The sequence below is a fragment of the Penicillium oxalicum genome, chromosome I (assembly GCF_001723175.1).
Source record: "Penicillium oxalicum strain HP7-1 chromosome I, whole genome shotgun sequence".
NCBI lineage: Eukaryota > Fungi > Ascomycota > Eurotiomycetes > Eurotiales > Aspergillaceae > Penicillium > Penicillium oxalicum.
The window spans coordinates 5,270,188-5,294,512 of NC_064650.1; the positions used below are offsets into that span (position 1 = coordinate 5,270,188).

At 53.0% G+C, this 24,325-nt stretch overlaps 9 protein-coding genes across 9 annotated transcripts; 4 read left to right on the plus strand and 5 right to left on the minus strand.

Moving 5' to 3' along the window:
• Window positions 1–731: 731 nt before the first annotated feature.
• POX_a01740 (E3 ubiquitin-protein ligase dbl4) lies at window positions 732–3,320 on the minus strand (the record flags this gene model as incomplete). The annotated part of the gene is made up of 5 exons (XM_050110664.1): window positions 732–760; window positions 829–1,715; window positions 1,816–2,341; window positions 2,498–2,949; window positions 3,274–3,320. 5 exons carry the CDS (start codon window positions 3,318–3,320, stop codon window positions 732–734), a joined length of 1,941 nt encoding a protein of 646 aa, XP_049974432.1.
• Window positions 3,321–3,616: 296 nt separating this feature from the next.
• Window positions 3,617–5,918, minus strand: POX_a01741 (putative translation initiation factor eIF-2B subunit epsilon; the record flags this gene model as incomplete). Its single annotated transcript, XM_050110665.1, has 3 exons — window positions 3,617–5,492; window positions 5,555–5,679; window positions 5,784–5,918. 3 exons carry the CDS (start codon window positions 5,916–5,918, stop codon window positions 3,617–3,619), a joined length of 2,136 nt encoding a protein of 711 aa, XP_049974433.1.
• Window positions 5,919–7,281: 1,363 nt separating this feature from the next.
• POX_a01742 (Transcription factor SKN7) lies at window positions 7,282–9,917 on the minus strand (the record flags this gene model as incomplete). The annotated part of the gene is made up of 6 exons (XM_050110666.1): window positions 7,282–7,793; window positions 7,870–8,059; window positions 8,138–9,052; window positions 9,233–9,376; window positions 9,481–9,553; window positions 9,742–9,917. 6 exons carry the CDS (start codon window positions 9,915–9,917, stop codon window positions 7,282–7,284), a joined length of 2,010 nt encoding a protein of 669 aa, XP_049974434.1.
• Window positions 9,918–10,917: 1,000 nt separating this feature from the next.
• On the plus strand, window positions 10,918–11,787 carry POX_a01743 (uncharacterized protein; the record flags this gene model as incomplete). Its single annotated transcript, XM_050110667.1, has 2 exons — window positions 10,918–11,048; window positions 11,118–11,787. 2 exons carry the CDS (start codon window positions 10,918–10,920, stop codon window positions 11,785–11,787), a joined length of 801 nt encoding a protein of 266 aa, XP_049974435.1.
• A 1,400-nt stretch (window positions 11,788–13,187) lies between these two features.
• POX_a01744 (uncharacterized protein) lies at window positions 13,188–14,171 on the plus strand (the record flags this gene model as incomplete). Its single annotated transcript, XM_050110668.1, has 5 exons — window positions 13,188–13,386; window positions 13,484–13,583; window positions 13,747–13,792; window positions 13,866–14,031; window positions 14,143–14,171. The coding sequence occupies 5 exons, from the start codon at window positions 13,188–13,190 to the stop codon at window positions 14,169–14,171; spliced, it is 540 nt and encodes a 179-aa protein (XP_049974436.1).
• Window positions 14,172–15,507: 1,336 nt separating this feature from the next.
• On the plus strand, window positions 15,508–17,568 carry POX_a01745 (uncharacterized protein; the record flags this gene model as incomplete). The annotated part of the gene is made up of 5 exons (XM_050110669.1): window positions 15,508–15,580; window positions 15,628–15,714; window positions 15,771–15,840; window positions 15,914–16,134; window positions 16,208–17,568. The coding sequence occupies 5 exons, from the start codon at window positions 15,508–15,510 to the stop codon at window positions 17,566–17,568; spliced, it is 1,812 nt and encodes a 603-aa protein (XP_049974437.1).
• A 1,234-nt stretch (window positions 17,569–18,802) lies between these two features.
• POX_a01746 (uncharacterized protein) lies at window positions 18,803–20,400 on the minus strand (the record flags this gene model as incomplete). Its single annotated transcript, XM_050110670.1, has 4 exons — window positions 18,803–19,701; window positions 19,910–20,035; window positions 20,137–20,180; window positions 20,336–20,400. 4 exons carry the CDS (start codon window positions 20,398–20,400, stop codon window positions 18,803–18,805), a joined length of 1,134 nt encoding a protein of 377 aa, XP_049974438.1.
• A 343-nt stretch (window positions 20,401–20,743) lies between these two features.
• Window positions 20,744–21,256, plus strand: POX_a01747 (putative bolA-like protein; the record flags this gene model as incomplete). The annotated part of the gene is made up of 2 exons (XM_050110671.1): window positions 20,744–20,975; window positions 21,084–21,256. The coding sequence occupies 2 exons, from the start codon at window positions 20,744–20,746 to the stop codon at window positions 21,254–21,256; spliced, it is 405 nt and encodes a 134-aa protein (XP_049974439.1).
• Window positions 21,257–21,751: 495 nt separating this feature from the next.
• POX_a01748 (uncharacterized protein) lies at window positions 21,752–23,614 on the minus strand (the record flags this gene model as incomplete). The annotated part of the gene is made up of 2 exons (XM_050110672.1): window positions 21,752–23,018; window positions 23,166–23,614. 2 exons carry the CDS (start codon window positions 23,612–23,614, stop codon window positions 21,752–21,754), a joined length of 1,716 nt encoding a protein of 571 aa, XP_049974440.1.
• Between the last annotated feature and the right edge of the window lie 711 nt (window positions 23,615–24,325).

Here is a 24,325-nt window from a genome sequence, read left to right on the forward strand (position 1 = left end):
CCAAACCTGAGTACTCTAGGTAGTTTCCTCGTCCTTTCAGAACTACACGTCGGGTGCTGTATAATAACTAGGTGTCCCCTCATGCTAGTTGACTCAGGACAATGCACGTACACACTTAAGACAGTCCTGTTCAAACGCAGCACCGGGGGGTGCGCGGAACGGCAATCTAGATCGAGAAAAATGCACCACGTACTCGAGCACAGAAAGTTCTGTCATGTTGAATGGAGAGAAAAAAAGAAAAAACCAGGGTAAATGGATGTCTCGCTAACTAAATGAAGAAGTCCATGGAAATTTGAAAACATAAATGGGAAACAAGGAAAACACAAGAGTCATGGGGATCTAACCATGAAAGGAGTGTCAGTCAAAATGAAATGGACCTGTGGGGGAGAAAACGCCCATGCGCCGCTCACTGGCTCGATTTATCCAAAGAATTCATAGGTATAGAAAATGAATGCCCTCGCAAGGGAGACCTCTGCGAGGCAGAGCGCAGGGTCTTACGGCCGCAGGAAGAGCATGCGTAAGCGCTGTGTGCGCTTGGTCGCAGGCGTTTCGGCAGGCGCATTGAAATTGGTAAGGGTGCTGAAGCGAGCATGCAGTATGCTGAAGAGATGGGTGATGCAATGAGAGAAGGAAGAAGGGGGCCGAAAGACAGGGATCGTTAACGTCGTCAATATCATCGGAATTTCCAATCCGAGGTATTGTTGGTCGCGAGAATTGGAGTGGTACGGGAATCACCACTCAACGTTGAAGGTCCATTCTTCTGGACATGACATTAGCTTCACAGTCCCAATACGCCAATGGCTTCAAGAGACCCTTGCATGAACATACCATTTTTGAGGTTCTCCGCCGTGTCGCTCAGGAGAATGACCCGACGCTTGTTGCAATAGGCGGTCTTGTCAAGAATATCGACCTTGAGCTTAGCCAGTTCGGGAACAGGCTTCTCGAACATCTCGCTGAGACTCTCCACGGCCATTTCCAAGTCTTTTTGATTATCTTCAAAGATCTCCGTGAGATTGTTACGAGCCAGATAGTAGGCAAATGCATATGTCCACTTCAACGTTTGACGGCACTGCTGAAGAGCTTGAGAGGCGGTGTCGAGGAATTGCACCTCGATCCAGGAAAGACCAGACGCAGACTGCAAGCTCGTCATCTTCTTCTCAGTCTTGATGTAAAGATCCTTGTCCAACTTGGCAGACTGCTCGTGGTTCGCATAGCGGTTGTAGTAATGCAGGTAGCGTTCCAACGAGGCGCGGGATTTGGCTTGCGCACCGCGCGCTTCTGAACCGGACTTTTCCTCGTATCGGTTACAGTTGTACCAGCTGGTTCCGTGCTCGGCCCACAGCCCCATGCACATCCAACAGAACTCGTGTCGGCACTTTCGACAGGTCATGTGGTTGCAGCCACCATTCTTCTCGATGGTAGACTGGCACTTGGGGCACTCCTTTGTGTTTGCAGAGATCCAGTTGGCGGTCTCTGAATCATCTTCACACTTTTGCAACCACATCTTGACCAGCGTGCACGGAGCGGGCTGATGGTCGCTCAGCGAACAGCCAAAGCAGAATTCGTGTCCACAACGGCATTGTACGGTTGGTACAATGCGTCGAAGATCGCGAGCTTTGACCGCGCAGTCGACCGCGTAGATGCACTCGGGAGCCGGGCACCATCGCAGATTCTCCTTGTCGTCCACGTACGTTCGAGTAAGGAGGGCGCGATAGCTGTGTCGGAAGAGAGAATGATACATTAGTCTGCAGCTTCTGTGATATCTCCACGCGGGGGAAAAGGGGGGAGGAGCTTAGTCTCCAGAAGGCGACGTACCGTTCTTTCAAATCATCAGTCACCAAAAGATCGAGCGATTTGGAGTCCACGATTCGATGGCACTTTTCGCCAGGACATTGTATTCGAGCAGCTTCGCCTTCTGCCTTGATTTTCTGGGCCAAGTATTGCCGGTAGCAACCCACACAGAAGCGATGGCCACAACGCATCGCATAAGTCTCCATGTCACTCCCTTCGTCGCAGCAAATGTCGCACACGAAGCCCGGAATGATTTCTGTCCGCGCCACACTGTCGACGTTCTTCCCCAGGCCCGCATCTTCGAGCGTCTTGTCCTCGTGATCCATGTAGTCTTCGATCAACTTTTCTTTCCGCCACCGGGCGTACCGGAGAAGGATAGCCGCCGACTCTGGGGGCAGACCCAGGATCGTGGAAACCTCGTTGACTTGCACCAACTGTTCCCGTTCAATGTCGACGGGAGCCAAGACCTCAAACTTGACCTCGTAGGGTTTGCGCTTCTGCTTCAGAAGGTCTTTGTCATCCGAAAAGCCGGCGTCCAGATCGCCAAAATCTAAAAGTATGGTTCAAGATGGGGGGGAAAACGTCAGCTTCATCGAGCCATGTAAGATGTGGTCTGATCCGATCATGCTCATGACGTCAAATTAGGGACAGGAGTCACCAGAGGGATTGCCCACACGCCGAATCTATGATTTGATATCCAACGTACCTTCACCCAAGCTTTCATCGTCACTGCCCTGCGTGTGAAAGGCATCCTGGCTCGAGACGTCGCTCATGAAATCATCGTCCGAATCCATACTGCCAGCTGTGGTTGCAGGCGTCGCAATCCGACTCTTCTTGGTGTGCTGTGCGTCCAGCTGGGTCACTGTTTCTGAGTCTGAATCGAGAGAGGTGACCAGGGGCAGGTTGGAGGGAGACTTGGATTCAGGTGTCGTATCGGTGGCGGGTCCGGTGCGGGTAGTGGAAGCCTTGGTGGCGGCTTTGGGGGGAGACTGGTCGGTGTCCGCAATCGCCGCCTCGGCCGCCTTTCTCTTTCGCGTGAGGCGAGGCGTGGTGAAGAAGCGTGGCGACCACTGTGCCGACAATTTGAGCAAAGAAGGCCAGGTGATGGCGGAGTACAAGGTCTGTTTGGAGGAGGGAGGAGGGGAGAGGGGGAGGTTGCTGGTAGTGCAGAAAGAAGAGACTAGCGGAAGGGATAAGGTGTGACTGGTTGAAGATCACAGAGGGAAGAGAGGGGTTCAAGATGCAGCGGGAGCGGGAGAGCCACAACGTCACTCAAGTCAAAGGTGAGAACCCGCTTGGAGAGAGATCGGGAAGAGAAGGCGGTGGGTATTTTTTGAAGAGGAGAACCAGGACGTGGGAGTTTCAACTTCTGTCTGTTCGACTCGTGGACCAAGCGGAGGCAAAGAGTGGTTCCCGGACAAGAGGGGGGGGAAATTCAGTACAGTTGTGGAATCGGCTTAAGGGTTGAAGGATGAGACATACGGTACGATGCCCAGAAGGCAACGAGGCAACCTCCTCTTTGACGGCATGATTGGGTCTGCAGAGAGTCTTTGTTTCACGGAGTATAGGTTCCTTCACACATGCGTTCATACGGTGATGACTGGGGGAGTATGCCGTCTTATGCTTTTACCCAGGAGCATAGACGAATGGAGTGGCACTGGTGTGGATATGGACAGAGGGTGAGTGCCAGATACAGAGTAAAAGTTGCGAGGATAATGCCGAGATAGGATGGAGAATAAAAAAAAGTGTAATGCGCTCATCTCCGTATTGTTTCGTTTTGGAGTCAATTCATTATGGTCAAGTGGTGCACTTGGTCGACAAGTTTCTATTCATCGCCACTCTCTTCGTCCTCCTCCTCATCTTCGTCCTCGTCATCCTCGTCATCTTCCTCCTCTTCCTCGCTGCTCTCTTCTTCGGCATTCGCCAACCAGTCGACAAATTGCTGAGTCTGAGCTCGCACGGCCCGCATCTCCTCCGTGTTACTAGATCGCTCGTCATCCCACCATTGCTCATAAGCCTCCTCATCCACCAGCTCCAAGTCATAGAGCTCCTTGGCCGTAAACAGGAGAATGTTGGCACCCTTATTGCGGTGCACAAGGTCCTGCTGCAACTGAAGCAAAAAGTCCACCTGGTCCTTTTTCTCTTCCTTGTTGCGGTCAAATAAGGTGCGGTCCACAACCTCACGGTACTTGGTGAAGACCTCCTTGACGGCCTCGCCAGCGCCCTTGCCGTTCTCCATCAATTGTTGGATGTACTTCATGAAGGAGGAGACCACGGCCCGTCGGACCTGAACATCGGAGGCGTTGGCCGTCATACGCAGACTGACTAGCTCCAACTGAACCACATCGGCAGAGGTACCCTCGCGCAGACTGTCAAACACACTGACTGAGGCATCGTGGTGGAAGTTATCTTGCTCCTCGCCATCAGAGAAACTACTCCGCCCAGATCGCGGCCACGATCCCTCGGAGATCTCGGACGAAAGAGTTGAAATGGAGGCGTTTGACAGAGACAGACCGGGCATCCGGTACACCAGCCCGGAGGAGGCCACACTCATATCATCGTCATCCTCGTCTTCGTCTTCTCCGTGGATGAACTCGTAGCCCTCGCCACCCTGTCCAACCACACTGGGATCACTAGGACCGACGCTCCCGTCGGACCGCGATCGAGTAATGCGCTTGCCGCTTTCAACCTTCACGCCGTCCGCGATTTTGACCCCGTAGGAGAGGAGAGCGCCTTGTCCAATGGAGCAATTCTTGCCAACCACCACCCCGTCAGCAATGATGGCACCGCGAACGTCGGAGCCATCACCGATGACCACATTGTCCCAAAGATAGGCCCCCTCGAGCTGGACATTCTTGCCAATCTTGCAATGGCGTCCCAGAATGGTACTATGCACCGTGGTTCGGTCACCAATACTCGTGCCACGACCAATGACGGTACGGCGGCCGAGCACGCATGAACGAGCCAGCGTGACTCCTTGCTCCTGGTACAGATTGCCCTTGCGCAGACTGTAGGTGTGGCCCGGCAGCAGATTGGTGTCAGGGCACAATGGGTACGCCCACCGCGACACAATGTCCTTGCTGATAGCATCATAGGCTCTCAGATTGCGTACGCGCGCCGCATAGTCTTCTTTGATGATGTAGGTATGGATGGTCTTGCCGTTCAGCTCATAGTCCTTCAGCACACCGTAAAGATAATGTTTCCGGGGAGATTGGTAGTCGAAGCTGTCGGACCACAAGCTCAGCACGTCCGGGGTGCAAATATCAATGCTGCAGTCGATCAAATCTTGCCGAATATCCAGTTCAGAGTGAGACAGGATAATATCAGAGTCGATATTCAGGCGTGCGGGATGCTCATCCGAGTGGTGGTCGATTTCCTCATAATGCAGACAGCGGTCCTTTGTGGGGTCGATCACGAAGACGGGGGAGATAGAGGAGGCTTTGGCGCGATGGGTGCGGCCTGCTTCACGAAGGACCATGGTCATGATGGCATTTTTGTCGGACTCACGGCGCTTTCGGTGCTGCGACAGCGCGCCCTCGATGGGCATATTGCTAATAACATCGCCGCTCACGACGATAAAGTCTCCCGTAATAAGATGCTTGCCATCCAGGTCGCGCATGACATCGCCGACGGATGTAGAGTTGGACTTGAGGAAGGTCAACTGCTTGAAGGGTGAGGAGGGTGCTCGCCATTTGGAAATGCTAGAAAGAAATTGAGGTTAGCAAGACGGGGACCGACTGGGTGACAGGCGGCAGATCCATACTTGATGTATTTCTCTAACTGATCCGAATGAGCGCCGGCATAGAGAAACACCTCCTCGACACCTGCGTTGGCCAGGAACTCTAACGTGTATTCGATGAGGGGAGTGTTCGCCAGAGGTAAAAGACACTATATTCACGACATTCTCGTCAGCCTCAACCGCCCAAAGCCATGAGCTCAACGCCGATGAGCGCCGCTCGCTTGGAACAAAAGGATCCCGATTGACCACATACCCTTGGCTTATTGCGAGTAAAAGGCTCGAACCTGGTCTCAAACGTGTCGGCAAGTACCACAGCCTGCAATGTATCCTCCACCTCCTCTGCGGTATTTTTGGGCTTTGAGCCACCACCTTTTTGCTTTGCACCCATTTTTTGAGCGCAATTTGGGGCGGTTCGGGACAATCACAGCTTTCCCAAATGAGTCACGAAGTCACAGTCGAGGAAGAAAGATCACTGAAATCCTCGAGGGTGCAACAACAAGTTGCAAGAATAGCCTGAATACCAAGCACCAAAGCTCTCTTGGGAGGAAAAAGACAGAATTTGAAAGCGCTCAAGTCCACCGCGAAGCCACTAGATCAACTCTCGAATCTCGCAATCCACTCGACATTCGATATCAAAGAAAGGGCACAAAAAACCCCGCCAAGCCTCGGACGCCCACCGTATTGCAGTCTTTGCACTGTTTGATTCTTTTGCAACCTGGAACCTGGGCCGGGTCGTCCTATCTTATCTATGATCACGTGATACTACTTGCCTCAGTCACCCGCGACAAGCCACACGCGGCCGCAGCGAGTCCAGAACTCTTTCCACTGGGGAGGGTCTGGACCTGGGTGGACACCCCCGCCATCTACGCAATGCGATTCTGGAACTCGGTCTAGACACGAACCTGTGTTCCTGTGTCCCACGCTGGCTGCCCCTTGGAGAGGATCGGCATCCGTAGAGGTTCGTCCGAGCGGCGTCCCCTCTGCGGGAAGGCGGGCGTAGTGGGGACCACAACCTTCAAGAGCTCTCCCCCTTGGGAAGTGGGAAATGATATGCGTGCCAAACCAATTTCGAGTGGCTATGAATGCATGTGCGGGACGAAGTGCAGGTCCAGCCATGTGATTGCAAATGCGGTCATGGGATTTGATATGGAGTCCACAAGGTAGAGCATATTTTCCTTTACCAAGGTTATCGAGACATGCTCGGATACCTAGCTTCCAGCTCCCTCTGGAGACCAATAATGAGGTTGACAAAAGCAAAAAAGGCCTAAGAGGGGAAAAGGACAACTTTTGAAAGAACTGGTATTGTTGGAATTGTGACCACCTTCGCACCAGATGGGAGAGCAATACTAAGCGCATGCTTGAAGCGCCGACACGGCAATCCTTAAAGTCATAAGAAACAAGTTCGCCATTCCAGAGGTGATAATGTTCCTCTTGCAAAATGAATTGTTGACCATATCTAAGATCCTGAACAGCGCTGGAAAAAGGACCCCTAGCAATGACGGTAATGAAGACAAGCCAAGGAATGTCGAGGGAGCAATGTGAGCAATATACGGTCAGAGACCTCAATATAGACAGTGGGAATCTTGGTATAATGAACAGGAATGGAAGAAAAAGAGAGAAAAAAAAAAAAAAAAAAAGGGAGGGGGGGGGAGAAAAGGTTATGGGAGGATCGGGGTCGTGTGCAGACGAATGGAGGAGGAGAAAGGGTGGTGGAGGGGAACAGAGTATATTAGACAATTACTCTCATCACATTAGCCAGGTCGCCCAGCCTGTACGGCCATCATTGGTTGATTTTGTGAATACATGCGCTGTCGTTTGACGTTGGGGTTCTCTGTAGCACTGGACATTTCCGACATTTGTCGACGGTGTTGAGGCCGAGGGGGAGCCCCATTGGAAGGAACGGTGACTGTGGGTGCTGGGTATTGAACTCCATTTTGGTCGACTGCATACGCACCCGGCGGCGCGCCAGGTGCCGCCACGTATTGACCGGGGACCGCAGACATCGGCTGTGGTACCGGAGCCATGCCGTGAAACTGACCCGGTGATTGCCAATTCGTCATTGAGCCACCCGGAGACTGACCAGGAGAGCTATTATCTTCTTTAATGGATTGTGTAGCCGATGGTTGAACGGCCAAGGTGCCGGCCGCCGCGGCCGGCGTGACGTCGAGGGATGGCGCCATCGTCTTGAGATGCACCAGATGTTTCTCCAGCATGCCAAGCAGGCTCTTGCGGGTGAAAGGCTTCGGCAGCACATCGTCCATGCCTGTTTGACTCGCATTTAGCTCCGGTAATCAAAAGCATGGCAAAGTGTGGTTCCGCCGGGTGGGGAACGGGCTTACCATGTTGGAAGTAGAGCTGAATATCGTCGCTTCGGATGTTCGAGGTCATCGCGATGATCGGTGTGCGATCAAACTGGCGGATGAGATGACAAGCGGATACACCATCGAGATTAGGCATGATGATATCCATCAAAATGAGATCATACTTCGAGCCCGCCTGCATTTTGTTGACGGCTTCCAGGCCGTCGAACTACGAAGCACATTGAAGGTCAGTCCGCGGTTTCAGGCTGATTCTGACGATTCGCCTGCGTCGAGGCTGGAAACTCACAGCGGTGTCTACGACACAATTAAAAGAATAGAGGAATTTGCCGCCGATCTGCCGACACGTCGCATCATCCTCAACCAGGAGAATATGAGGGCTGCGCACCCAGCCCGGGTCGACGTTTGTCGTCTTCTTACGGTTGCCGTTGTCCTGGAATCGTCGCGCATCGTTCGAATCCGCGTCGGGCTTGGTCGGCATGGGATACGGCACATTGTTGACATGTTCGCTGTACATTGGATCGATCCCGTTGGTGGCCCCCACCGGATAGACCACTTGTTCCAAGTCACTCCCCATCTTCGGATACGCCATGGCGGCGGCATTGGGCGGTGCGGTGGTCGCGGGGCGAGACACGGGTACCACGGCGGGCCGCCCAGAAGCATCCATGGCCGGCGCAGCCGCCGGGGCTGTGGCCGACTTGGAGGCATCATTGGCGGTCTGGTCCATTGCCGCCATGTTGAATTGCATTTCCGAATTCATGTCGCTGAGCAACTTGGACGCTTGTTGTAGGGGAGAGGATGGCGCATCGTCCATCCCGCCCACCTGCGAGGGGCTCACGCCCGTGCCGCCTTGCGCCTGGAAGGCCAGGGCCTTGTTGTCTCGTCGCTGACGCGCATCCACCGAGAGAAGGTAGGTCATGAGCTGGTGGATCACATTTTCGTGGTTCAAGACTGTCTTCTGAACGCGCATGGATTCCTGGAGCATGAGCTGATGGTCGACCGTGAGTTGCGCGTATCGGTCTGAGAGATGCTGGATTTGTTGTTGTTGCGCGACGATTTGCTGGTTAAGTAAATCAATCTGTTGAGTTGGCGCCGACTCATCGGCCGGTTGAGTCGGCTTCCGAGGCGCCGGGGCCTTGCGGCGGATGTTGTCGAGGGAGTCCTTGCTGTTGGCTCGAAATTCGGGGTGTTTGAACTCCCATGCCTGTTCAGAGGGGCAAGGAACCGGGAGTCAGTCAGGATCGGGGGTTCAGGGCCAGACAAAGGGAGGGCAACCCAGAGACACCAAGTCTCCGGTGACGAATATGGTCCAGGGTGGGAGAGATTGGGAGGCTCGACAAAGGAACATCAGGAACGACCCTGGTCGGGTCGATTGCGACCTTACATTTTGTCCATACGGCGATTGTCCGTTTTCCTCATTGTTCTGGCGGACCTTGTGGAAATCGTATTTGTTGAGTTGGCGCACGAAACTGGCAAAGTTGCTGTGCTTGAAATGTTTGGGCAGGATGGTCTTGGTGAATTTCTCACACTACATGGGTCCTGTGGTCAGTAACCTGGAATGCGATCGCGCTCGGTGGCGATGATGGGCAAGTCCCCGGAGGGGGGGGAGGGTGGTAGGTGGTTGGCAAGTACCTCGAGGACCACGAAACTATCTCCTTCATCACCCCAGCGGACAATCGATGCATAGGAGGGGTCCTCCAGCATCCTATCAGCAGTGTTAGTCCATGACCGAAAGTCCGAGGCGCCCGTTGGCGACCAGGATGCTGCGTTCTTTGTGGCGGTGTCGTGGGTCGGGATGCAGGCGCATCGGAAGTGTGTCGCTATCCGTCGAGCGGCGGAGGAGACGGAGGTAGTGGTCGAGTGGGAGACAGGAAGACGACCGAGCGGACTCACTTGTATAATTTGCGCACCTGACCATCATGAGCAATCACGTTAGTTTTCTCCCTCTCAATCTTTTCCAACCGACGCAGGCGATCACCGAGGCCTCTTGCACGAGATGGGGGGTCACATACAAAATCGCTGGAGTTGCCAGCGGGGGCGGAATTGGACGAGGTCTGGCCACCGTCCATGCTGGGCTAGACGGGTCGCGACCGGTCGAACAAGCAGCAGGCTGGACCCGGCGGGCTGGCGGGTATACGGAGGGTAATAAGCAATGCAAAAAGCCAGCAGACCCAGAGGAACCAAGGATCACGGCTCTACGGCATCCGACGCGATTGACGACACGAGGGCGAGAACAAGGAATGTTCAGAATTTGCAGCTGGACGCGAAACCAGCCGAAGAGCGCTTTGCGCGTGTGGGGGGGAGGAAGGGGGGGGAAGGGAGAAGGGGAAAAAAAAGAGGACGGGAATAATAATTTCGCTGGACAAGAGACGAGAAGCGAACGGGTAAGGTGTTAAGGTACCCGTTCGGATGACTACGAGAAAAAAAGGACTTTGGTGGACGGGTAAAGCGTGGAGAGGGGGAGAGGAGGTTGGTGGAGGCAGAGACCAGAGACACCGAAAGGAACGCTTGACCCACGATCCGAAATTACGGCCAGTAGGAGTACGTGAGGAGTACTCCAGTCACTACTCACGTACTCGGCACTGTACCTGGTCGACTATCAGGATGCACAGTGCGTGTTATTGTTCTACGAAGAGGCCATATCCGATAGGTAGTCCTGGACGTGATCAAGTGACTGGACAGCACATGCGACACCAATTGTACAATGAGGCACTTCCCAAGATCACGCTGGAGAATCCACTGTCCTATCGAGCTCGAGGCCTCGAGATCCGATCGTTGGACAGGCGAGGGGCCGAGCAACTGGAAGACGTCAGCAGCACCAGCAGGGGACGCCGCCAGTCGCCCGGAGCATGATGGGATAAATGCACCGTGACGAGATGACAAGATCAATCTGGGGACAACAGTAGCGGCCATGTCGGATGAGAGGATTTTATGAAAATGGAGTCTTTCAATCTTCATGGAAACAATCTTCGTCCCAAACACGACCCGTGGACCTTGTTGATACAGCCAAAAGAAGGGATCATAAAGAATGGGGGAGGAAGAAAAAAAAAGAAATTCAAGACAAAGGAAATGTTGAAGCAAGAACCACGACTCCATCCACAAGGAAAGTCGGTGACCCTCTCAGATGAGAACTTCCAAGGATTTGTCCGATTTCCCACAGATGAGATGGATCCGATCAAAGCGTGGGGTCTGCGGCATCTGTATGGCTAGGATCACCCATGGGATTTGGGATGGTGACTGAGATTTGAGTTCCTTGTTCTGATGGTGAGTTTCCCTGTTCGGCGGAATGATGCAAAGCCAGAGGAGAATTTCGTGTTGTCTCTCGGGTTCGAGTCCATCAGAACCGGCACGGGCACTTGGGTTCAGTTCTCATTCACTGCCGCACGTCTTCCGTATGTTTACTCGATCGCCATGGCCGGCAGAATCTGTCTTCAGTGGGTAGGAGGCACCGTGCAGACCATCTCCGAGACTGATCACGTAGGGTGTCCACCGGTATGGCGGATGATCTCCTTGAAGTGTACTTCAGATGCTTTCATTGCCCCTCCTCTGGAATCTCTGGAGAAACAACCGTCGGCACCAGCGGTCCGACAGCAGACCGCCCGTTCTCGGATCTCCATGCAGACTTGGGGGGGCAGGCTGGCCAAGAGACATGCATTTGCCCAATGCCACGGTCAGTGCGCCCACGATGCACGAGCGGAGGCGGGCTCCGCGCCATCGTCCACGACAAACGTTAAATCACCAACTGCCCCTTTCCCTTCTCGACCCGATAGCGATCGGGATGTGTTAGGCAGATACAACATGGAGAGCCTTGGCTGGAGAGACCCGATTCTTGGGAGAGCGGGACCCGCATTACACGCTCGTGGTCAAATATACGCTGTCGATCCTTACTATTCGGTGTCGAGACGAAATCACTCGATGGGACAACCTGGTCCAGCATAGTCGGGCATCAGTCCATTTGAAGTCGGAAATTTTGTGGAAAAAAAAAAGGAGACAGAGAGGGGGGGTAAAGATCAAAACAGGAAGACAAAAGGCTACACACTTTCTCCACGGGACATCCTTCATCATCTACTCATCAATAATAATCGGTTGAATCATCGGTCAACAAGGTGTTTTTGGCTCAGGCGGGGCCCTTTTTATCCGGAAGTATGCCTGCTCGGCCGAAGATTTTGATTGGGAGACGCGATGGGCTTCCTCTTCCATCAAAGGCAGCCGGAACAGCTCCACCGTGCGGAGCAACATCCCTGGTCGGCAGTGGGTTGGATGATGGATCTGTTCTCTGTCAACGGGAGAACCAAGTGAACCAGAGATAGAATGGGAGGGTGCTCGGGCGCGATTCCGCCCCAAGTCAATCTGCGAAGATGGAAAATGGGCAGCACCAGGCTACACACACGATGCATCCGGTTCGACAGAGATCGTGATGTATCTGGAGCGGCGGTATTGGACCTTGGAGGAGTAATTTGCAATGAGGGGAAGTGAGACGATCTTTCATGTATAGCTCCCGGCTTCGTGATCATTCCTGGCTCAGTCGGACGTGTTCCTCTCTCTCTCTTTCTCCGGGTGAACTCCGGGCGGTTGTGCGGGACTCGGTCGAAGTATATGACCAGGTGATTACCTACCAGTGGTCCTGCCCACCTGAGACGAGACAGCACGACCCTTAATACGTACTACTAAGAATACGCGACCCATGAGTACCCTCCGTCTGGGGGTCTCTAATAGCCTGCATTGTACTACAGACCTCCTCCTAGAAGACAAATGATATCCATCCACTGCAAAGAAGTCAGATTCATGTCTGAGTGTTCGGCACGGCTGACGACCATCCAATGCTGGGATGCCATCGCAGCCATGTGCTCCTCTGGAATATCTCGAGTTGGATTCAACCTCGGCTGAACTACTTACCGCAACTCTCGCGTCACTAGGGAGGTGCCTCGCACAATATGCCAAGAAAAACATGAGTCCATGTTTCTTTTTCTGATCTTTCCATCCACAGGGGGGAAGGGCATATCGATTTTCTCCTAGCTGAGAGATAGATGGCTGGTCTATCTATGATATTCATTCCAGAACACCTGAGGAAGACGGTTGCCGATCTTCACCAGGAGATGGGTAGACGCAGGGCTCAACAACGGTCGGTCGCATTCCGACCCCGGTCTTCGGTGCGGATCAATGACGAAATCACCATTCGCGCGGTTCGAACGGGAGCTCTCTCTTCCCAACAAACATCACCGAACTTTTTCACGACTGCCATCCCCGACTGACCACCGATTGACGGGATTTTCTTGCCACTCCATTCTACCATTGCTTCTTGCTCTTCTCTTCTCGGATATTGGATCCCTCTGTCAGCCATGTTCGCTCGACGCCTTGCCACCCAAGCTACCCGAGTCAGGGCAGCTCCTTTCCACAGCACCTCCCGCAACCTCGTCCAAAAGGGCGATGCGATCCCCAACCTGGAGGTGTTGGTGGAGAATTCTCCTGGAAACAAGGTCAACCTGGCCAAGGAAATCAAGGGCAAGGCTGTGATCATTGGTGTGCCCGCAGCATTCAGTGGGTGATCCTGGCGGAAGATGTCTCCCTTTGTCGTGAGCGATGTGACTGCAGCAAGAGACCGACACTGACAATTATGTGTACTGTGGCTCTCCAGGCCCCGCCTGCTCCAGCACGCATGTGCCCGGCTACATCAGTCACCCCAAGTTGAAGGAAGCGGGACAGGCCTTTGTCGTCTCTGTCAATGATCCCTTTGTGTAAGCACTTTCAGCCGCCGCCGAATCAGTCCCTCTCGAACACACTATCGCAAAGTCAAGGCAATGGAATGCAATGATGGATCATAAGGGGAAGGTTGTGTGGGAAAGGAAAGACGAAAACCAACAACACGAACAGAAAAACTGACCAAAATTGGCGTCGTAGCATGCAGGCTTGGGGGTTGACTTTGGATCCTCAGGGCAAGAGTGGGGTATGTCTCTCATTCCATTGTAGATGTGTTGGGTTTCGCCCTTGTATCGAGTGCTGACTGAGAATCGCACCAGGTTCGCTTTTTGGGTGACCCATCTGGCAAATTCACCGAGGCCCTGGACTTGAGCTTCGAGAGCTCATCCATCTTTGGCAATGACCGTAGCAAGCGGTATGCCTTACTGATTGAGGATGGCAAGGTCAAAGAGGCCTTTGTGGAGCCCGACAACACCGGCGTCAATGGTAAGCAGTCTTCCTCTTCCAGAACTCTAAGATTTCCGACTGGAGTCTTCACAGCCAGATGGTGGGGGGGGGAAAGTTGAAGACTAACATAGAGACTGCGTTGCAATATAGTGTCCGCTGCGGAGAAGGTGCTTGGTTAGAGGTGTTGTTCTAGGGTTATTGTAGCATAGACAGCATCTAGTTGCATGACGGTGGGTCACAGAAACACATACCTAGGTATAATGCAGAAAATAGTCCTCCATCAGTGCAGTGACTCACGTAAAATTCCATGTAGAGATATCTCTGGCGGCCCAATCGCTCTGGCAGACCATGATCCTTTCGCATCCATGTACTAGGGCTGACGCGGCTCTCTTGCCACACCCTGTGGCGCTGGACATGATAGCCCGACTAGCCTACCGCCGTATTTGGCGACCGGTCCTGACAAGGCCACTGTGAGAATGATACTTTAGTCTAGGGGACGATGTTTGGAGAAAAGGGATTACTAGCGTGACAGGACAGGATCGCCCGTGAAAGACGGGAGTGATGCTCAGGCTGTGATATGATAGCATTCTGTACGATGCTATATATAATAGCGCTGGCTGCGAGTGGTGATTCCTCGGATGTGTACTGGAGTAGTTACAGTACAAATCCCATAGGAAGCAGAAAGACGTGGACAGGCACCAAGATTGAAACACCTGAGCCAAAATTCTCGAGCAAATCATGCTCAGACCGATCCCTACAAACGAGTGACCTGATGCGATGCCATAGGCTTAGTATTCCCACTTTTGGATCAGTGATGGCGGCGTGAGCGGAATGGCCGGAACAATGCCCTCCTGAGGCTACTACGAAACTCGTAATGTAAAGAAGTATCTTGCTAGATTTTACACCCAGTGTCAAAAGAATCCGATGATGGGTCTGAGGGCATATTCTAGAAGCAAAATACCAGGTCTCTGCAGGATCTCTCGCTCGTTCGGTACCGTCGTGGTAGGGTTAGTGTAGTTACACGTGCCCTTCGCTGGTCGCTGTGGTACTCGCCGAGTCCGCCCCCCAAAGGAACGTCCGCTTCGTCATAGCCCAATTGCCAAGGCTCGTGCACCTCCGTTCCAGCCACAGTCCCCTCTCTCTCTCTCTAGTCGCCCTCTTACTCCAGGCAACCTCATCTTCCACTGTCCTTGCCCTCCTGGTGTACATTTTCATTGCTTCCTCTCCCGAGTCAGTGATCCATCTGCGCTGCACTGGTCTCCTGCGAGCGGTTTGTGCCCCCCCTAGCGAATTCTTCCGGTGACACGCCATTGAGATCTTTCGCCCCTCGACCTCCGCACTACTCATCACACCCTCTTTTCCCCACGACCGAAACCCGGAGCCGAGCGCATCTAGGCACCAAGGCATAGGTGGAAGTGAAAGTGCGACCGAGCGCTTGGATGCATTGCAAGATCTGAAGATTCTCCAAACCACATACTTAAGACTGCGACCAATTGTATCTACGGAACCGCCATCATGTCCAAAGTCGTTCGCAGTGTCAAGAACGTCACAAAGGGATACTCCTCAGTGCAGGTCAAAGTTCGCAATGGTAAGTGTTATCTGCTTTTGAACCGTCCCCCCCCGGTCTCACTCTAGTCGTGAGCGCTGGTAACCCCGCGATCATGTCGCCTGCTCGTCGTGGGCCCCCTAGCCTCATGCGCCAGGGGAACACCGAGTGGGAGGGTGATGCCATTGGCAGAAGTGGCAATGAATGATGATGCTAACTCAATATTTCTTAGCCACGAGCAATGACCCATGGGGCCCGACGGGCACGGAAATGTCCGAGATTGCCGCCATGACCTTTGGAAGGTCGGTCTCCCCTCACCCCTCACCGTCATCTTGATCTAGACCGAGGTGTATCTAACTGCCCCTTGCATACTAGCCCCAATGAGTTCTACGAGATTATGGACATGCTCGACAAGCGCCTGAATGACAAGGGAAAAAACTGGCGTCATGTGCTCAAGTCATTGAAGGTGCTTGATTATTGCTTGCACGAGGGATCCGAGTTGGTGGTGACCTGGGCTCGGAAGAACGTCTACATCATCAAGACGCTACGTGAATTCCAATACGTCGATGAAGAAAGTCGAGATGTGGGTCAAAATGGTAAGTCGTCTCGCAGTTGATTCCGTTGATCGTGTCTGGTGGGCGGCTGCTGATTCTCTCCCCTTTTGCCTAGTCCGCGTGGCTGCCAAGGAGCTCACAGCATTGGTCCTGGACGAAGACCGACTGCGCAGTGAGCGGTCCGATCGTAAGTTATGGAAGACTCGTGTGAGTGGATTGGATGACGGATACGGAGGCGGTAGTGGCGGCGACTCTGCGCGCCGGGAGCGCCGCCGACCGCGCCACGACGACGAAGATGATACCGAGTATCGCTTGGCGATCGAAGCCAGCAAGCACGAGGCCGAGGAAGAGCGCAAGCGACGCGCGCAGCAAGCCGGGAATGATGATGACGAGGATCTTCAAAAGGCAATCAGATTAAGTCGTGAAGAGGAAGATTTGCGCAAGCGTGAATTGGAGGAAAGTAACGCCCACTCGCTCTTTGATGAGACTCCCGCCCAGGTGCAGCCCACTGGTTTCAACCAGGGCTATCAGCAACAGAGCGCCGTCGACTGGTTCGGGAACCCGATCAATGCCCAGCAACCCATGACCACGGGATTCCTGAACAACCAATACTCGCAGCCCACCGGCTTCCAGGGCCAGCCGACAGGCATGGGCAATCCTTACGCTACTGGATTCCAGCAGCAGCAGCAGCAACAACAGCCATCCGCCTTTGATCAGAACCCGTATGGACAGCCCCAAATCAACTTCTTGCAACCCCAGGCTACGCTTCAGCCTCAACAGACCGCCTTCCAAACGAACAATCCCTGGGGAACAAACGATGTCTTTGGCCAACAGCAGCAGCAGCCGCAGCAGCAATTCCCCCAGGAGAATTACCTTTCGGCGGGGAGTAAGAACCCCTGGTCCAGCAATCAGCCTGCTGATGCATTGAAGCCCATGCCTACCGGATCCAACAATCCTTTTGCTCAGCGAACCCAGTCTCCCTTCGCTGCTCAGCAGTCCCGAACTGGTCCTCCAACTTTGAATGCTTTGGCTGAAGACCGGGCCGCCTCGCAATTCAACAACAACAATAATATGTACAATGGCAGCAACCAATTCGCCCAGCAGCCCAGTCACCCCAATCCCATTGCCAATTTCCAGGCTCCTCAGCCCCCCAAGAGCACCCCGCCTCAGCCTGCTGACCCTCACCATGCGCGACTCAACGCACTGCTTTCAACCGGAGAGGGCCAGGATACCTTTGGCAACACGGGGGACCTCCGAATTCCCTCTCAGCATACCGCTCCAGGAACCTTTGTCAACTCTGCCGGTCAAGGTCTCAACCGTCTCCATGCCACTCAGACGGGGAACAACCCCTTCTTTGGCCAACAGTATACGGGCATGCCGCAACAGACTGGATTCATGCAACAGCAGCAGACTAACAACCCGTGGGCCAGTCAACAACGACCACAGCAGAACGGGGGTAGCCTGATTGATCTTTAAGCCTAATCCTCTCTTGCACATCCTTTTTTTCTTTTTCTTTTTTTTTGCTCTCTCTCTCTCTCTCTCTCTTCCTCTCTTCCAGCTTCCCCTCACGACCGCTCCCTTGAGTTCAAGCCGTGAGCCAAATGATCTGAAAGTCTCAACAGTCATGCTCTTTGTCTGTCTCCTTTCCCTCACCTTGAATGGTATCTTTGCCTCGGTCCCCTCTTCAAGATGAGAGACGAGACATGAACTTTTCCGATCGTATTTTCCTCATGTGAACCACACGTTGCGCCCTCGGCCCCTCAACACGCCCAACATATCGCCCCTTGGTCTCCTCCCATTTCTCTCCCTTGTCAATCCCCCTTCTACCCTTCTTGAAGATCCAGAATATACCTCGGTCGCCCCTTTTCATCCTATCTCCTCTTTTGGCTTCCCTCCATTGACCTCGCTTGACACCTTTTTCTCCCACTATTCCCGCCCGCACTATCTTGTATTTTCCTTTGTCGCCCGTGCTCTCTGTCTCTGCGTCTGCTCTTAGGATATCCCTCTTTCTATTGGAATCGGGGGGGGAGTGGTTCGATCTTGTATTCCTTCTGTTTCCCCCATTATTTGAACTTCTTCACGGCTCCACACATGATGTGTATTAGTATCTGCCTGTCTGATGCGCCTTGTAGATAGTAGGATCGGAGTTTTAAGCACAGGAGCTGATTTGACATGCTTCTTGATCCAGACTCGGGGCTTGGGTCGATCCCGCAGTAAAACGTGTACATTATCGTCACACGCCTAGGTAGCCCGTACACTCTCGTAATTTTCGATCTAACCCTCCCTCAACAGTCAAGATACAGCCACGCTCCGGCACAGCTCACCCAGGAGAGAAAGATTGCGCCGCTGATACGACACTCTAACGGACATGGATGATGGATGTTGGTCTACTGCTAACCATATTTATATCCCATTCAAGTCTTTCCATGGTCTTGTCATCCGGCGATGTGAGATGGGAATAGTACTTGAGTACAGCCGGCTGGATCACAGATTCCTCCTACCTCATCCGCTAAGGTTGTTTTCCAATATTCTCATCTTTATCATCCAGTCTAGACTCGGAGTTTCAGCAATTTTCAACGCTCAAGGCACACGTAAAAGGCGTCCAGATTCGCAGATGATTTCAACCATTTCTGCTTTTTTTTTTTTTTTTGGAAGGAGAAAAAAAAGACCTTTGAATATTCTCACAACTCCCCTCGTAAGCCCCTACCAATCAAGACCGCCAGATCATAATCCCATACGGATCACGATCAGCCTCACTTACAGAAACCTCCACGCTCGCATCACGATATACCTCCTCCTCAACGGGATTCGTCGAAGGCGCCGCACCCCCCTGCTTGGCACTATCTTGCATCGCCTTCAAAGCCGTCTGTCGATCACTCTCCCAGCGCCGCGACAATTCCTCCTGCAACTTGCGCTGCATGACGGCACGAATGTAGCCCCGTTCCGAATTCGAATGGGCCAGAGAGATCACAACGGATCCGCGCTCCGTCGCCGCAAGCGCTTCATGGTGACTCATTTCGCCCGTGAAGAGCAGATCGGGGATGGAGTCGCCGCGGAGAAGAACACCGGAGCCGGAGCCGGGACACATGCCCACTGTTCGGATGCGGATGTGGTCGACGGATTGACCCTGCGGAATGGCGATGGGGATCCCGGCTTGCAGCCCGACGCCGCGGCCGATATGGTCGATCAGCTGGGTGAGAGGCTGGGCCTCGGTAAAGGTGACGAGACGGCCTGCACCGGCGCCGGCGCCTTCGAATCCTTCTGGGATGGAAGCTGGCGGGGATGGGTGGATGGTCGAGCGAGAGTGGGGGATTTGCCTCGAGGATGTGCTGCTGATTTGGGGCACGGAGTGAGATTGAGGGTAGGTTGGGGCAGAGTACAAGTTGGATGAACAGGGTTGGAGAGTGGGTTTCATGGTCGTCTCGGATTGGGAGCTGTCAAAGTTGCCGGTGACCACGTCGCAGAGCCAGTCGGCCATGCCACCGGGAACAGTGTCCACGGCTGTGTGTGGTGAGTAGACGCTGATTCCATGTTGGGCCAGTCGAAGGAGGGACCGCTGTTGAGTGTCGTTGAGAGTGATGGACTTGAGGCCACGGAAGATGATGGGATCTGAGAGTATTAGTTTTTTGGGGGAGTAATTTTTCTTTCTTTCTTTCTTTCTTTCTTTTCTTTCTCTCCCCTCTCTCTCTCTCTCTCTCTCTCTCTCTCTCTCTCTCTCTCTCTCTTTTTCTTTCCTTCTTTTCTAGAGAACAAACGAGAGAGAGAGAGAAGGAAAAGGTGTTGACAAGGTGGAATCCAAGATGGTGATCTCACTCACGATAAGCTACGACGGCCGAGTCTCGCCGCTTGATGGCTTCATCGGCCACGGCGGTGGTCAAGTCAATGGCTAACAATACCGAGTTGTTCTGTCGACGCGTTGGCTCAAAGGGAGCTTCAAGCAGTACTGGATGCAAGATGGTGAGTTTGATTGATCTGGTCTTGGATTTCGTGGCCGTGATGCTTGCGGATATGCATTGCATCTCTCTTCTTTTTCCGCTCACTCACAGCCTGTATTGTCGAAGCTCTTGTCTGCCAATTCTTCGGGATAGCTATTTCCCTCATATTAGAATCTTCCTTTTCCTTTTCTCTCCCCTTCTTCTGATTTGTTTGTTCTTCTTGGAAGAGGAAAAAATGCGGGGGATCTATACATCAACGGGGGAACTCTCCCCGTATGCATCGCATGGACAGAGGGGGTCAAACATACAGCTTTCTCATAGAGCTCACAACGGCCTTTGTAAAAGGCGAGCAAGAAGTCATGGTTGCAGCCATTGTCGAGTATCGTGATACAATGGTCCGTAAATGATTCATATAGAATGAAAAAAAGGAGAAATCCTCCTTGTCTACAGTCCTTGGACCAAATAGTTGAGAAGAGAAACACCTTTGAAGGTGACGAGTGGCCCCCGAAGCGCCACACTTGCAACGCACGAGCCACTTCGACCTCCGCCACAAAAGCCCACCGAATTTGTCATGACGCGACGGGCGGACTGCGGAGAGTTGCGAGTCAACTGGAAAACCCTCCGAACATCTCCGACCTTCACTCTATCAGAAGTGCTCAAGCAATCCAGTGGACAACTCCCAGCGTCACGTCTGCACCCGGTGGAGATTTTTGTCCATGTTCTTCCGCACCTTCTCCTCGATCACCAAGTTGAGCCGGGGCTCTCAGTATCTCCTTCGTCCAACTCATCCTGCCCATCTCCCGCAGACGTCCTTCTCCCTCACTGCACGCTCTTTCTCCGCGGTCAGCGCAGCCATGGCAGACACTTCCGGTGTGACAGCGGAATTGCTTCAGAAGAAGCTCGAGGATGAGCTCGAGGCCAAGACGGTCAAGATTGAAGATCTCTCTGGTAATTTATTTAACAAATACCATATGATCCACCTGCATGATTCAAAAAAGATGAATGAGTATACTAACGTCTTCTTAAATTTTTTTTTGGTTTTTTGGGGGAAAATAGGTGGTTGCGGACAAGCCTTCCAGGCCGTCATCGTCTCTGATAAATTCGCCGGCAAGAACTTGCTCGCGCGTCACCGTCTCGTCAATGCGGTGCTCAAGGAGGAAATTCCCAAGATTCACGCCTGGACACCAAAGTGCTACACCACGGAGCAGTATGAAGCGCTTGGAGAGTAAACAATCATTCGGTCTGGCTCGGGGGAAAAATATTAGCATATTGTACAATCGACTTTTCCGTTTTTCTTTTTATTCTCCTCTTCTGGTTTGTTCAAAGGGGAGAAAAGGAATGAATGGAATGACAGAAGAACATATTGTCGAGAGGAAGGGGGGTGAGCTATGATTGTTCCCGGCGAATGAGCAGTTCATGCCTCTCGGAGACGAAGGAAGAAGATCAGAGACTTGGGATGTCATGGCGCAAGATGTGTCTTTGCGCTTGTGTTGACCATCTATCGACCATTTGCACGCTTCAACTGGGCTAGGATCCAGATGAAGGATCCATGAATCTTGTACGATAGACCAAAGGGATTTTGCAACAAAAAAAAGCAAAAAAAGTATCGAATGAGGGATGTGGATGTGGATGTGGATCGTAAACATCACAAAGTCATTTCCCAGTCTCTTTTCCCCCGTGCACTCATCATCATGATTTCTGATCTGGTCTGAGAAAAACAACCCTCACCAATCCCCGTTCTTGTTCCCATTGCCCGTCACTTCCATATCGACTCTCGTTTCTTTTGCAAATGTCGATCCAATAATCCCATCAAAGTCACCAGCCACGGTGCCAGCAAGGACCCCCACGCCGACGAGTCCGCCATCACTGGCTTCCCGCAGGAAGATACTCTTCCCGTCGCTTTGGGGCCCAGCGCTGATCAAGAGCCGGTCAATGTGTCGTTGCACCGTCTCCTTGTAGTGCGGATAATGCTGGATGACTCCTCCGTTGACGGCCACCACCAATTCCTCGGGCCCCTTGAGCCAGCCTGGCCCAGAGAATCCACCATTTTGAAGATCGTGCGCCCTGAATTGCTCACCTTGCTCGGGATGGGGATGTGCATCCTCAGCATGTTCCACTTCGTCCTGGTCCTGGAGTCGAATCTCCCGGATACACGCCAGCAACCCCACCGTCGCAGCGGCAATCAAGGCAGCAGAGCGCTCCTGCACCGCGGCTGCCGTGGCACGTAATTGACCCGCGGACTCGGCTGTCCATCCCCAGTCACTGGACGCTGGGGCTGGCACTTCTTGCTGCAAGTCCTTGGCCAACTGGGAATCCGAATGGCTGGACGCCACCACCAATGACAGGAAATCTGTCGTAAGCGCATATTTTGTCACTAGTTTCACGGGCAAGGATGACCGCGGTATGGCTTTGACCACGGTGAACCAGTCACTGCAGATGATCCGGACCAGTTCACCAATGTAGCGGCCTCCCACCATATACTCTAATGGTTGGAATCCCGGCCGATTGACATGCGTGTCCAGCTCGGTATCCCACTTGGTGACGAGGCCAAGCTCGATCAGGGGACCCGTTGCACCTCTCAGAGTCCACTCTGTCGAAACGACCGAGTCCACGGCATCGGGATCCTTCTGTCGAATATGACGGATCTTGGACTCGTGCAAATCGGCAAGCTTCATCGGTACGGCGGAATTGCAACCGGCGCCAACGAGCAAGCCCATGACCACGCGGGTATTGGGCAGCGCTCGAATCGAGTACGCCAGCGATGCGAGAGTGGAAATAGTATCGTTAGTCATGACCGTGATTTTGAGCTTGGGTAGACAGGATTTCTTTCGGCGTTTGGCGGGCATCTCCTCGGCCGTCATGTCTTTCCTTGCAGAGCACCGCGTGTGGCATTCATACCCGTCGAGAAGGGCTTGATGCAAATTCAGACAAGTCCCCAGTGTGAAGCCCTTGCCAGTCGGCATCAAGATTGCCTCGTTGACGGAGTTTTGCCTGCATCACCATCACCCGTCATCGGGTCACCGTGTCAGTTTTTACATTTCCATCTCCTTGAAAAAGAGGGGGGGGGGGATGATATCTGCCAAGTAGCCCGGAAATGTCAATTGCTCTCGAAGCATCAACGACGGGGGGAGACATTACTTGATTGGAAAACAAAACGAGATACCCATCTCGATCTCGGAAGGTGTATCTCCCTTTGAATTAGACAAATCATCATGAATCACTTCTGCAATGCAATCTCCAATCCACGCAAATAACGAGCTGGGATGGTCCCGTCGGAGTCGATCCTCGATCGGCCATGCCTTTTCTAATGTCCGTCGCACATGCGAATGCTTGCCTATCTGCTCTTCGCCCAATAATTCAATAAAGGCCACCCGGAGATAGTACAGCCCCAGGTAGACGGCCAAGTAGCGGCCCTTTTCCAGTCCCGTCGGTAAACGTGTGGTCGCGGTGGGGAAGAACTGATCTGAAGACGTCGCGGCCAATTTACGGTACGTCGAGGATAATCGACAGGCCAGATGATAGAGTCGCTCATGACCGATCTTGAGCGGCGACAAGAAGTCTTGTATCGTGGCCTTTGATCTGGCCATTGTGGTGATTTTTAAACCTTCCCCACCCCCTTTGGGAAGATTTTGTTTTGTTTTGTTTTGTTTTTTCCTTTGAAGGGGGAAGGGAGAGGTCAAACCTGGCAAACTATTCTTGGTCGCAACGTTGCAGTCTGCTGGTAGTACCTGATAGTCCGTTCCTCATCAAATTGTGTCTGTGTGGCTGTCAACGTCGTAGTAAGTCCTGGTAGGTTCGGTAATACCTCGGCCATCTCACCCGGGGGATGGTAAGGTTGCATTGAAGGTGGTGGAGACTCGAGCGCATAAACACCACTTGAATCATGACCGCGAATCCCAAGTGGGCCTCACATTAAGTGTATGTGAAGTCCATGGGCTCGATGGCCAGTGTGACGCGCAGCATGGCCACAAGGTCCTGGGAGAAGCTAACGATATGAGACAAACCACACGCAATATCTCGTCAGTTGCGATTTTCTTTACACACACGGGAATGGGTAAAACGGCTCTGTGCGGCTCATCTGCAGCCCGTGCTGTCAGCCTACCTATGTTCTACAACAGAGTCAGACCGTTGATACTGCTTCCACGAGTCCACCTTCCTGCGAAGCGTCCCCAGAGATTGGCACAAAAAAAAGTGTCTTTCGAGCGGGGAAAGACACAAGGGAGGGCTCACTCAATATGGCCTCGATCACAGCTGCGACGGTTAAAAGACCGGGTCAGTCAGTGGATCTTAAGGCGGGA